Raw genomic sequence first — 13,410 nt, forward strand, 5'->3', positions numbered from 1 at the left:
CCCTCAGCCCCAAATTTCCAATACAAGACTAAAGGCATGACCTACGTGGGGAGGCAATGCAATATTACTATATTGCACTATACCATTATATTGTAATATTATTAGTGATATTATATGTCATGTAAATATATAATTATAATTATACTATTGTATGATTATTACTAGTATCATATTGTATTACATAATAATATTATAAATATTATATGTATATACAATATAATATATTATATTGTATTATTAGCAGAGTACAATATCAGTATTATATGTTACTATATTGCACTATACCATTATATTGTAATATTATTGGTAATATTACATGTCATGTAAATATATAATTATAATATTGTATTATTATTACTAGTATCATATTGTATTACATTATAATATAAATATTATATGTATATACAATATACTATATTATATTATTAGCAGAGTACAATATCAGTATATGTTACTATATTGCACTATACCATTATATTGCAATATTATTGGTAATATTACATGTCATGTAAATATATAATTATAATATTGTATTATTATTATTATTATTACTAGTATCATATTGTATTACATTATAATATAAATATTATATGTATATACAATATACTATATTATTAGCAGAGTACAATATCAGTATTATATATTACTATATTGCACTATACCATTATATTGTAATATTATTGGTGATATTACATGTCATGTACATATATAATTATAATATTGTATTATTATTATTACTAGTATCATATTGTATTACATTGTAATATTATAAATATTATATGTATATACAATATACTATATTATATTATTAGCAGAGTACAATATCAGTATTATATATTACTATATTGCACTATACCATTATATTGTAATATTATTAGTAATATTACATGTCATGTGAATATGTAATTATAATATTATATTATTATTACTAGTATCATATTGTATTATATTATAAAGTTTTTTAATACTGGTAGCCAGATTTTATAATATTATAAATATTATATGTATATACAATATACTATATTATTAGCAGAGTACAATATCAGTATATGTTAGTATATTGCACTATACCATTATATTGCAATATTATTAGTAATATTATATGTCATGTAAATATATAATTATAATATTGTATTATTATTACTAGTATCATATTGTATTACATTATAATATTATCAATATTATATGTATATACAATATACTATATTATTAGCAGAGTACAATATCAGTATTATATATTACTATATTGCACTATACCATTATATTGTAATATTATTGGTGATATTATATGTCATGTAAATATATAATTATAATTTTAATATTGTATTATTATTATTTCTAGTATCATATTGTATTACATTATAATATAAATATTATATGTATATACGATATACTATATTATTAGCAGAGTACAATATCAGTATTATATATTACTATATTGCACTATACCATTATATTGTAATATTATTAGTAATATTACATGTCATGTAAATATATAATTATAATATTGTATTATTATTACTAGTATCATATTGTATTACATTATAATATTATAAATATTATATGTATATACAATATACTATATTATATTATTAGCAGAGTACACTATCAGTATTATATATTACTATATTGCACTATAGCATTATATTGTAATATTATTAGTAATATTACAGGTCATGTAAATATATAATTATAATTATAATATTGTATTATTATTATTACTACTACTATCATATTGTTTTACATTATAATATTATAAATATTATATGTGTATACAATATACTATACTATATTATTAGCAGAGTACAATATCAGTATTATATATTATTATATTGCACTATAGCATTATATTGTAATACTATTGATGATATTACATGTCATGTAAATATATAATTATAATTATAATATTGTATTATTATTACTAATATTATATAGTATTACATTATAATATTATAAATATTATATGTATATACAATATACTATATTATATTATTAGCAGAGTACAATATCAGTATTATATATTACTATATTGCACTACACCATTATATTGTAATATTATTAGTAATATTACATGTCATGGAAATATATAATTATAATTATAATATTGTATTATTATTATTACTAGTATTATATTGTATTACATTATAATATTATCAATATTTGACAGGCACTTGCATCAACAACACCTCTGTGATGATGTTCAAGAAAGGGAGCTTTGAAATCGGTGCCACCGTTTATCCCGTTGCCATCAAGGTGAGGGTGGTGTTTACCTATGCAGCTAATTCCTGGTAGCAAAAACTTGCTGTGAGTTTTCTGGGCTCTCTGGCCATGTTCCAGAAGCATTCTCTCCTGACGTTTCACCCCCTCAGCTGCTTCCTCGCTCTCACCCTCCTCATCTTCCACCTCCCCATTGTTATCCTTCAGTACGACCCCCAGTTTGGAGACGCCTTTTTCAACAGCAGCAAATACGGCATGGTGACCTACCTGCTGAGGATGATGACCAGCTGGGCCATCGTCTGCAGCGTCTGGTATCTCCCTCCAATGACCCGAGAGGTGAGTCGCCGGCCTCTCTGGCCCAAACTGATGTGGGATGAACGCCAAACCCTCTTAGCAGGCCCTTCCGGCCCATGTTGACTCTCCATTCCCTCTTTGTAGCCCGATGAGGATGCGGTGCAGTTTGCCAATCGTGTGAAGTCGGCCATTGCACGACAGGGGGGCCTGGTTGACCTTTTATGGTGAGTCCCGAAACCTTGCCTTGTAGCTGGGAGAAAGAGAGGAAGCAAGGGGTGTGTAATTGGGTTGCTGTGAGTTTTCTGGGCTGTATGGCCATCTTCCAGAAGCATTTCCAGGTGCATGTATTTTTTTGATATGTTTGTACTCATATATGTGTAAACCATCCTGAGTAACTTTGGGGAGAGAAAGAACTAACAAACTAACAAAATGAAGTTCAACAGTGACAAATGCAAGATACTCCACTTAGGCAGAAAAAAACGAAATGCAAAGATACAGAATGGGGGACGATGAGGCCTGGCTCGAGAGCAGGACGTCCAAAAAGATCTTGGAGTCCTCGTGGGGAACAAGTTGAACATGAGCCAACAATGTGATGTGGTGGCAAAAAAAGCCAATGGGATTTTGGCCTGCATCAATAGGAGCATAGTGTCTAGATCTAAGGAAGTCATGCTCCCCATGCTCTATTCCGCCTTGGTTAGACCACACCTGGAATATTGTGTCCAATTCTGGGCACCACAATTCAAGAGAAATATTGACAAGCTGGAATGTGTCCAGAGGAGGAAACTAAAATGATCAAGGGTCTGGAGAACAAGCCCTATGAGGAGCGGCTTAAAGAGCTGGGTATGTTTAGTCTGAAGAAGAGAAGGCTGAGAGGAGACATGATGGTAGCCATGTATAAATATGTGAAAGGAAGCCACAGAGAGGAGGGAGCAAGCTTGTTTTCTGCTGCCCTGGAGACTAGGATGTGAAACAATGGCTTCAAACTACAAGAGAGGAGATTCCATCTGAACATGAGGAAGAACTTCCTGACTGTGAGAGCTGTTCAGCAGTGGAACTCTCTGCCCCGGAGTGTGGTGGAGGCTCCTTCTTTGGAAGCTTTGAAACAGAGGCTGGATGGCCATCTGTCAGGGGTGATTTGAATGCAATATTCCTGCTTCTTGGCAGAATGGGGTTGGACTGGATGATGGCCCAGGAGGTCTCTTCCAACTCTTTGATTCTATGAGGCTGGATGGCCATCTGTCAGGGGTGCTTTGAATGCAATATTCCTGCTTCTTGGCAGAATGGGGTTGGACTGGATGGCCCAGGAGGTCTCTTCCAACTCTTGGATTCTATGATTCTATGAGGCTGGATGGCCATCTGTCAGGGGTGCTTTGAATGCAATATTCCTGCTTCTTGGCAGAATGGGGTTGGACTGGATGGCCCATGAGGTCTCTTCCAACTCTTGGATTCTATGATTCTATGAGGCTGGATGGCCATCTGTCAGGGGTGCTTTGAATGCAATATTCCTGCTTCTTGGCAGAATGGGGTTGGACTGGATGGCCCAGGAGGTCTCTTCCAACTCTTTGATTCTATGATTCTATATTATTATTATTATTATTATTATTATTATTATTATTAAAACCATAAATATACAGGGTTAGTCAAAATGAATAGGCCAATTCGGGTACAATTAATTTTCTTATTGGCCTATTCATTTTGACTAACCCTGTACAATAACTACAAGCTTGTGCGGGATACGTTTGCGTTCCGCCGTCCTCTGCCTGACCTCTTTGTCTTCTTTCTTCCCTGAAGGGACGGCGGCTTAAAGAGGGAAAAGGTGAAGGACACCTTCAAGGAGGAGCAGCAGAAGCTCTACAGCAAGATGATTGTGGGCAACCACGAGGATCGGAGCCGCTCCTGAGTTTCCCCACGGCTGGCCGGAGACTCCCGCGGCTCGGACCTCTTTCCGGGGCCAGGCTTTGGACACGTTTCGTTCCGTAGCTTGCCTCTCCATGGTGCTGGCCAGTGGCTACTGAGAAAAAAGGCCTTGTCCTCAGTCCCTGTGGTTTCCTTCACTGGCCAGGCAGCAGAGAACTAGACATCCCAGTGGAGGTGGCAGCATGGGATGCTCTGCCTTGTGCCTCCTCCTCCACCTGAGCTCTGCAGGAGCCTCTCTCTCTCTCTATGTGCGGCGTCCGTGCATGCGTGCCTGTGCCAGATGCGCCAGCCTGGTCCTGGATGCCAGTGACGGAGGTGCCTCCTGCAATGCCCTTCCTCTCTTGGGGAAAGGCGCAACCCCCCCCCCTTTCTTGTGTCCTTTCCTCACTCTTCTGCCCCCTTCCCTGGAAAAAAAAGAACTGACTTCAGTTGCATGGGTTCACTTTGCATTTTATAATTAAATGGTATAGACGAAGGTTTTGTGCCGAGTGTTTGCGGGCTGCCTTTGCAATGGAACCAGGGGCGGCTCACCCATTACGCAAAGTAAACATTCGCAGTATAGTTGATTTTGCCCAGGGTGCTAATGAGGCGCTCTTGGGGGAAAATAGACCTTGACATATGCAAGTTGTAGTTGCTAGGATGTATAGTTCACCTACAATCAAAGAGAATTCTGAACTCCACCAATGATGGAATTGAACCAAACTTGGTACACAGAGCTCCCATGACCAACAGAAAATACTGGAAGGGTTTGGTGGGCATTGGCCTTGAGTGTGGGAGCTGTAGTTCACCTACATCCAGAGAGCACTGTGGACTCAAACAATTATGGGTCTGGACCAAACTTGGCACAAATACTCAACATGTCCAACTGTGAAGTATGAGTTTGGGGAAAATAGACCTAGACATTTGGGAGCTGTAGTTGCTGGAATTTATAGTTCACCTACAATCAAAGAGCATTCTGAACTCCACCAACGATGGAATTGAACCAAACTTGATACACAGAGCTCCCATGACCAACAGAAAATACTGGAAGGGTTTGGTGGGCATTGACCTTGAGTTTGGGAGCTGTAGTTCACCTACATCCAGAGAGCACTGTGGATTCAAACAATGATGGATCTGGACCAAACTTGGCACAAATACTCAATATGCCCAAAAGTGAATACTGGTGGAGTTTGGGGAAAATAGACATAGACATTTGGGAGCTGTAGTTGCTGGAATTTATAGTTCACCTACAATCAAAGAGCATTCTGAACTCCACCAACGATGGAATTGAACCAAACTTGATACACAGAGCTCCCATGACCAACAGAAAATACTGGAAGGGTTTGGTGGGCATTGACCTTGAGTTTGGGAGCTGTAGTTCACCTACATACAGAGAGCACTGTGGACTTAAACAGTGATGGATCTGGACCAAACTCTACACAAATACTCAATATGCCCAAAAGTGAACACTGGTGGAGTTTGGGGAAAATTGAATCTTGACATTTGGGAGTTGTTCATGTTCTTGTCCATGGAGATTAGAACAAGGAACAATGGCTTGAAACTACAAGAGAGGAGGCTCCATCTGAACATGAGGAAGAACTTCTTGACTGTGAGAGCCGTTCAGTAGTGGAACTCTCTGCCCCAGAGTGTGGTGGAGGCTCCTTCTTTGGAAGCTTTTAACCAGAGGCTGGATGGCCATCTGTCAGGGGTACTTTGAATGCAATATTCCTGCTTCTTGGCAGAATGGGGTTGGACTGGATGGCCCAGGAGGTCTCTTTGAACTCTTTGATTCTATGATTCTATGATTCTGAATTCCACCAATGATGGAATTGAACCAAATATGGCACACACAACTCCCAGTGATTGGTTGTGGCACCAAAATACTGTTTGCTTACCGTTGAAAATTACCTCTGAATGGAACCACCTGTCTCCAAGGGGTCGGGGGCACACGGTCCCCCCTTTCTCTGTGTGTTGCGCTTTCCTTTTGGGTCACAGTGGGGCAGAAAGGTGGGCGCAGTGCTAGATTTGGGGTGCGGTCATTAGCCCTACTCTTGGGAAATGGGACTACAAAGACCAGTATCCACAGTTACAGGAGGACAAAAGTTTTCATGGTCGTTAAACATATGTTTAGTTCAATGTATCAATATGAATTCAAAGCTAGGTAGTTACACAAACACAAATAGAGCCATTGCTGTACAATACAACATAAGACAGTTACATTCACAATAATAATCTATATAAATAAAAATGTCATGTTTGTTTGTGGGATTAACAAAACTCAAAAACCACTGGGGGAATTGACACCAAATTTGGACATAAGACAGCTATAAGGTAAACGAGTGTCCATCGCCCCTAAACACACACACACACACTCAAAACCCTAGTGGAACAGACTTAAAACCCCCCAAAAATACACCATATATACATATACACATGCACTCATATACACATGCACACATCCATACACACACACGCATGTGTGTGTATGTGTGTGTGTGCGTGTATATATATATATATATATATATATATATATATATATATATATATAATTTTATTTATTTCAAAGTTTTTTATACCGATCTTCTCACCTACAAGAGGGACTCAGATCCGGTTCACAACATGTATTCATAACAAAAGTACAAACCACACAATGCATCAACAGTAAACAATTAAAAACATATTACAATACAACATCGTCATCGTCACACTTACATAGCCATGTCATCAAAACGTTCCTGGTCATAATTCACAGATATATATATATATATATATATATATATATATATATATATATATATGCGCACAAACACAACCAAATATACACATATACAAATACATATAGATACACACATATATACATATACACATGCACACATACATATATGCATATCCACATATACACACAAATATGCATATAGGCAAGCACACACACATACACAATATGCATGTACATATATAAACAAATACACAAATATATACACACACATATATACACTCAATATATACACGCAAAAACACACGTATAAACAAATATATGCACATAAACACATATATATATACACACAAAGCACATATACATAGACTGGGCCACAGCAACCCGTGGCAGGGGACAGCTAGTCTATATAAATAAAAATGTAATGTTTGTGGTATTCACAGAACTCAAAAACCACTGGACCAATTGACACCAAATTTGGACACAAGACACCTAACACACATATATACACTCAATATATACACGCAAAAACACACGTATACACAAATATATGAACATAAACACATATATACACACACAAAGCACATATACATAGACTGGGCCACAGCAACCCGTGGCAGGGGACGGCTAGTCTATATAAATACAAATGTAATGTTTGTTTGTGGGATTAACAGAACTCAAAAACCACTAGGCGGATTGACACCAATTTTGGACACAAGACACCCAATGTATGTCCTTCATTCAAAAAAATTGATTTTGTCATTTCGGAGTAGTAGTTGCTGGGATTTATAGTTCACCTACAATCAAAGAGCATTCTGAACCCCACCAATGATGGAATTGAACCAAACTTGGCACACAGTTCTCCCATGACCAAGAGAAAATACTGGAAGGGTTTGCTGCGCAGTGTCCCTTGGTTTTGGAGTTATAGTTCACCTGCGTCCAGAGATCACTGTGGACTCAAATAATGATGGATCTGGACCAAACTCTACACAAATATTCAATATGCCCAAATGTGAACCCTGGTAGAGTTTGGAAAAATAGAGTCTTGACATTTGGGAGTTGTAGTTACTGTGATTTGTAGTTCACCTACAATCACAGGGCATTCTGAACCCCACCAATGATAGAATTGGGCCAAACCTCCCACACAGAATCCCCCTGACCACCAGAGTGGGCCACAGCAACGCATGGCTGGTGACGGCTAGTAATAATAATAACAACACTTTAATTATATTCTCCCCTTTCTCTGCAAGGGGACTCAGGACGGATCACAGTACACATGTGCACCAAACATTCAATGGTGTTTGGACAGACAGGACAAAACACGCAGAAAGGAAGTATGTTGTGTCAACGTCCAGATTTTTGCACCTATGGAGGTTGTGCTCAAATCCAGCCACAGGAGGGTGCTGTTTCTCCATCCTCTATGACAAAGAGCCATCAGGACTTCCTCCCTTTTCGTCGCTGGCATTTTCTGGTATTTTTCTTTTGTAGTGTTGTAAAATACCTCCCCCGCTTTTTAGCAGTACCTAATTTCTCTATTTTCAGCTCTAAGCCGTTTTCAAACTGCTTAGGTTAACAGTAAGCTGGGCTGACAGTCAGGTGCTCATCCTGACCCGAGCTTCGAACATTGAACTCAGTGTATGTTTAATGACATTCAAAACTTTTGTGGATACTTGTCTTTGTGCTACTCTTGTGGAAACAGCTTTGGGGCACATGGACCACTTGGATTGGTAACACTGCTGTGTCGATTATAGTGGAAGGCCACAAGGAACCACAGCCTCAAATCCTCAAATCCACCATCGAAAGCATGAAATTCAGCCACCTCTTTTTGAAATATGCTGTTTTCAGCATTTGTTCTCACTTCAAAAGTTGGCCAATTGCAACATTCACACTTACCTCCCAACAGACAAGAGTTCTTTCTTTCTCCCACCCTGGACATCATCCCACAGAGATATAAAACCCACTTGCCTAGTTTCCCACAGACCTCACAACCTCTGAGGATTCCTGCCATAGATGTGGGTGAAATGTCAGGAGAGAATACTTCTGGAACATGGTCATACAGTCCAGAAAACTCACAGCATCCAAGCCTACAGTTCGTGTAGCTTATTATTGTCTAGTAAATTGGACGATTTTGCTATAGATCAATTAAGATTTTCTGATTTCTTGTTGCTAAATGGCAAGAAATAACTCTCTGCCCATCCTAAATTGAATGGCTTGGGTAAGTGGGTATGTGTGTGTAGAAAGTTTTCATGGCTGGAATCGCTGGGTTGTTGTGAGTTTTCTGGGCTATCTGGTCATGTTCCAGAAGCATTCTCTCCTGACGCTTCTCCTGACCTCACAACCTCTGAGGATGCCTGCCATAGATGCAGGCGAAATGTCAGGAGAGAATGCTTCTGGAATATGGCCAGGCATCCTGGAAAACTCACAGCAACCCAATAAGGTTTTATTTCTAGTACTTACTTTACTTAGGCGATCCCTCGTAGTCCGAGGACGATGGTCCTCCAAGTGTAGTGTCCTGGCGGTGGGTCCGTAGGTGACTGTGAAGCCCTATTATTGATCTGCATCTTCTCCCACAGTGAGGGCATCGGTTACCAGGTGGAAGGCGGTCCCAGTCGGGGTTGGCACATTTCTCTTCCGCCCTCCATTCCTGCCTCTTCAAATTCTGCAGCACTGCTGGTCACAGCTGACCTCCAGCTGGAGCGCTCAAGGGCCAGGGCTTCCCAGTTCTCAGTGTCCATGCCAGAGTTTTTAAGGTTGGCTTTGAGCCCATCTTTCAATCTCTTTTCCTGTCCACCAACATTCCGTTTTCCATTCTTGAGTTCGGAGTAGAGCAACTGCTTTGGGAGACGGTGGTCGGGCATCTGGACAACGTGGCCGGTCCAGTGGAATTGATGGCGGAGGACCATCGCTTCAATGCTGGTGGTCTTTGCTTCTTCCAGCATGCTGACATTTCCCTGCTTGTCTTCTCAAGAGATTTGCAGATTTTCCAGAGGCAGAGCTGATGGAATCATTCTGGGAGTTGCATGTGACGTCTAGACAGTCCACGTCTTGCAGGCGTATATTTATTTTATTTTATTTATTTATTTAACTTGTATACCGCTACTCCCAATTTGGCTCGGAGCGTTTTACAGAAACAGATCAAAACAATGCAATTAGCTTTAAAAATAACCATAACGAAACAATACGCAGCGAGGACAGACATAGCCTGGGTTGTTCACCCATCAAAAGCTTGTCGGAAAAGAAAAGTTTTACAGGCTTTCCGAAAGGCAAGTAGGTCTCGGATGGTTCGAGTTTCAACCGGCAAGGCATTCCATAAATAAGGGGCCACGATCGAGAAGGCTTTATGCCTAGTGGATGACAAATGATAGGTCCGGGTGTTAGGGACTGCAAGCAAATTTTGATCTTCAGACCGAAGTAATCTCTGGGGTTGGTAGGGGGATAAGCAGGTCCTCAGGTACGCTGGCTCCAGACCATATAAGGCCTTAAAGGTTAGTACCAGCACCTTGAAAGTAATCTGGTACTCAATCGGTAGCCAGTGCAGCTGTTGTAGAATTGGGATGATACGACACCTCGCCGGCACCCCGGCGAGAAGAGTAGCCGCCGCATTTTGCACCAGCATCAGTTTCCGGACCACTGACAAAGGAAGGCCAATGTAGAGGGCGTTACAGTAGCCAAGCCTTGAGATGACCGTCGCCTGGATCACCATTTCTGGTACTCATCACAAATCCCTGAGCATGGGTCTCTTTTTCTGGTTAATAACAGTCCAGTGAGTCTGAAATGTCCTGGTTTTAGATATTGATCGGCGGCCACGCTTCTGATTTCACGACACGCATTTCTCCATCCTGCCTGGAGAATTCAGGGCCTGAGTCCTTCATTCAAAGCCATTCCCACGGCACCTCTTCAATACTGATTCTCATTTACCCACCTTCAGAATTCCAAATTGGAAAAGATCCCACTTTGGCAGCGAGATTATCCATTTTGCATTGTCAGGCACTTGCGTCGTCTATGTCTCCATGCAGGTTTTCTCCTGTTTGTTGTTTAGAAACCAAGGAGAGCACTCTGTCTCCTTTTCATATTGTCTGGCCTCTTTCCACGAGCTTTACCATGTTCCACAAACTACCTGGATGGCATCTCAGGTTGCTGGTAAAACTGCAGTCGTACCAAACAATCAAACTAAAACTTACTTTGTGTACTCAGAATTTAAACTAGCCACACGATGAGTTTTTCACAGCTCAGAATATTTTATCACAACTTAAGCAAAGGAGAAAATAGAAAATAGAGGGAGAAACCGTGGAGGCCGTGACAGACTTTGTATTTCTAGGTGCAAAGATTACTGCAGATGCAGACTGTAGCCAGGAAATCAGAAGATGCTTACTTCTTGGGAGGAGAGCAATGTCCAGTCTTGATAAAATAGTGAAGAGTAGAGACATCAGACTGGCAACAAAGATCCATTGCCTAGTCCAAGCCATGGTCTTCCCTGTCGTCACCTACGGATGTGAGAGCTGGACCTTAGGGAAGGCTGAGCGAAGGAAGATCGATGCTTTTGAGCTGTGGTGTTGGAGGAAAGTGCTGAGAGTGCCTTGGACTGCGAGAAGATCCAACCAGTCCATCCTCCAGGAAATAAAGCCCGACTGCTCACTGGAGGGAAGGAGACTAGAGGCAAAGTGGAAGTCCTTTGGCCACATCATGAGGAGACAGCAAAGCCTAGAGAAGGGAATGGTGCTGGGGAAAGTGGAAGGCAAAAGGAAGAGGGGCCGACCAAGGGCAAGATGGATGGATGGCATCCTTGAAGTGACTGGACTGACCTTGAAGGAGCTGGGGGTGGTAACGGCCGACAGGGAGCTCTGGCGTAGGCTGGTCCATGAGGTCACGAAGAGTCGGAGACGACTGAACGAATGAACAGCAGCAGCAAGCAAAGGAGAAGAGGAGTGTTGAGAAGAACACAGAAGCATCACAACTCAAGCGTTGGAAGGAAGAAGTCCCGTACAGGTAATTTTTTTTAAAAAATCCCTTTTCTTGATTAACGAGACATCGGACGTTTAGACATCATTTTAGAATTTACTGGGCTGAAAAAGATATCCTCAATTTAACTCATTTCGTGTTGTTGCAAAAAATGGGCAAGAGTCATATAGCATAGTGTCTAGATCTAAGGAAGTAATGCTACCCCTCTATTCTGCTTTGGTTAGACCACATCTGGAATATTGTGTCCAATTCTGGGCACCACAATTGAAGAGAGATATTGACAAGCTGGAATGTGTCCAGAGGAGAGCGACTAAAATGATCAAGGGTCTGGAGAACAAGCCCTATGAGGAGCGGCTTAAGGAGCTGGGCATGTTTAGCCTGAAGAAGAGAAGGCTGAGGGGGGATATGATAGCCATGTATAAATATGTGAGAGGAAGCCACAGGGAGGAGGGAGCAAGCTTGTTTTCTGCTTCCTTGCAGACTAGGACGCAATGGAGCAATGGCTTCAAACTACAAGAGAGGAGATTCCATCTGAACATGAGGAAGAACTTCCCGACTGTGAGAGCCGTTCAGCCGTGGAACTCTCTGCCCCGGAGGGAGCGTGGTGGAGGCTCCTTCTTTGGAAGCTTTTTAATAGAGGCTGGATGGCCATCTGTCAGGGGTGCTTTGAATGCAATATTCCTGCTTCTTGGCAGAAAGGGGTTGGACTGGATGTCCCATGAGGTCTCTTCCAACCAGACACAGTGAAGACAAGCTTGTTTTCTGCTTCCATGGAGACTAGGACGCAATGGAACAATGGCTTCAAACTACAAGAGAGGAGATTCCATCTGAACATTAGGAAGAACTTCCTCACTGTGAGAGCCGTTCAGCAGTGGAACTCTCTGCCCCGGAGTGTGGTGGAGGCTCCTTCTTTGGAAGCTTTTAAGCAGAGGCTGGATGGCCATTTGTCAGGGGTGATTTGAATGCAATATTCCTGCTTCTTGGCAGAATGGGGTTGGACTGGATGGCCCATGAGGTCTCTTCCAACTCTTTGATTCTATGATTCTATGATTCTATGATTTGATCAAAAGGGAAGCAAAACAGTAGCTTTCCCATTCCTATCCAAGATCAATTTATAGCAGCGTTTCTCAACCTGAGAGTTGGGACCCCTGGGGGGGGTCCCGAGGGGGTTTCAGAAGAGTAACCAAAGACCATCAGATTTATTTATTTATTTATTTGCTTTGCTTTGCTTGTATACCGCAGTTTCTCAGCCCGTAGGCGACTCAACGCGGTTCACAACAAGAGCAAAAAGTCAAACCTAACAACATACAATATTTAAAAACCAACAACAG

General features: G+C 40.7%; 1 protein-coding gene across 2 annotated transcripts in view; it reads left to right on the forward strand.

Moving 5' to 3' along the window:
- GPAT4 (glycerol-3-phosphate acyltransferase 4) overlaps positions 1-4,903 on the forward strand; it is a 58,044-nt gene extending 53,141 nt beyond the window's left edge. For both annotated transcript variants that reach the window (XM_060787103.2, XM_060787104.2), the window contains exons 10-13: positions 2,168-2,253; positions 2,425-2,553; positions 2,656-2,735; positions 4,303-4,903. In XM_060787103.2, the coding sequence (XP_060643086.1) occupies positions 2,168-2,253; positions 2,425-2,553; positions 2,656-2,735; positions 4,303-4,411 (404 nt within the window). In that variant the 3' untranslated portion in view covers positions 4,412-4,903. The remainder of the gene's footprint in view (positions 1-2,167; positions 2,254-2,424; positions 2,554-2,655; positions 2,736-4,302) is intronic.
- Positions 4,904-13,410: the final 8,507 nt, after the last annotated feature.

This window comes from Anolis sagrei, chromosome 7 (assembly GCF_037176765.1).
Source record: "Anolis sagrei isolate rAnoSag1 chromosome 7, rAnoSag1.mat, whole genome shotgun sequence".
Classification (NCBI taxonomy): Eukaryota; Metazoa; Chordata; class Lepidosauria; order Squamata; family Dactyloidae; genus Anolis; species Anolis sagrei.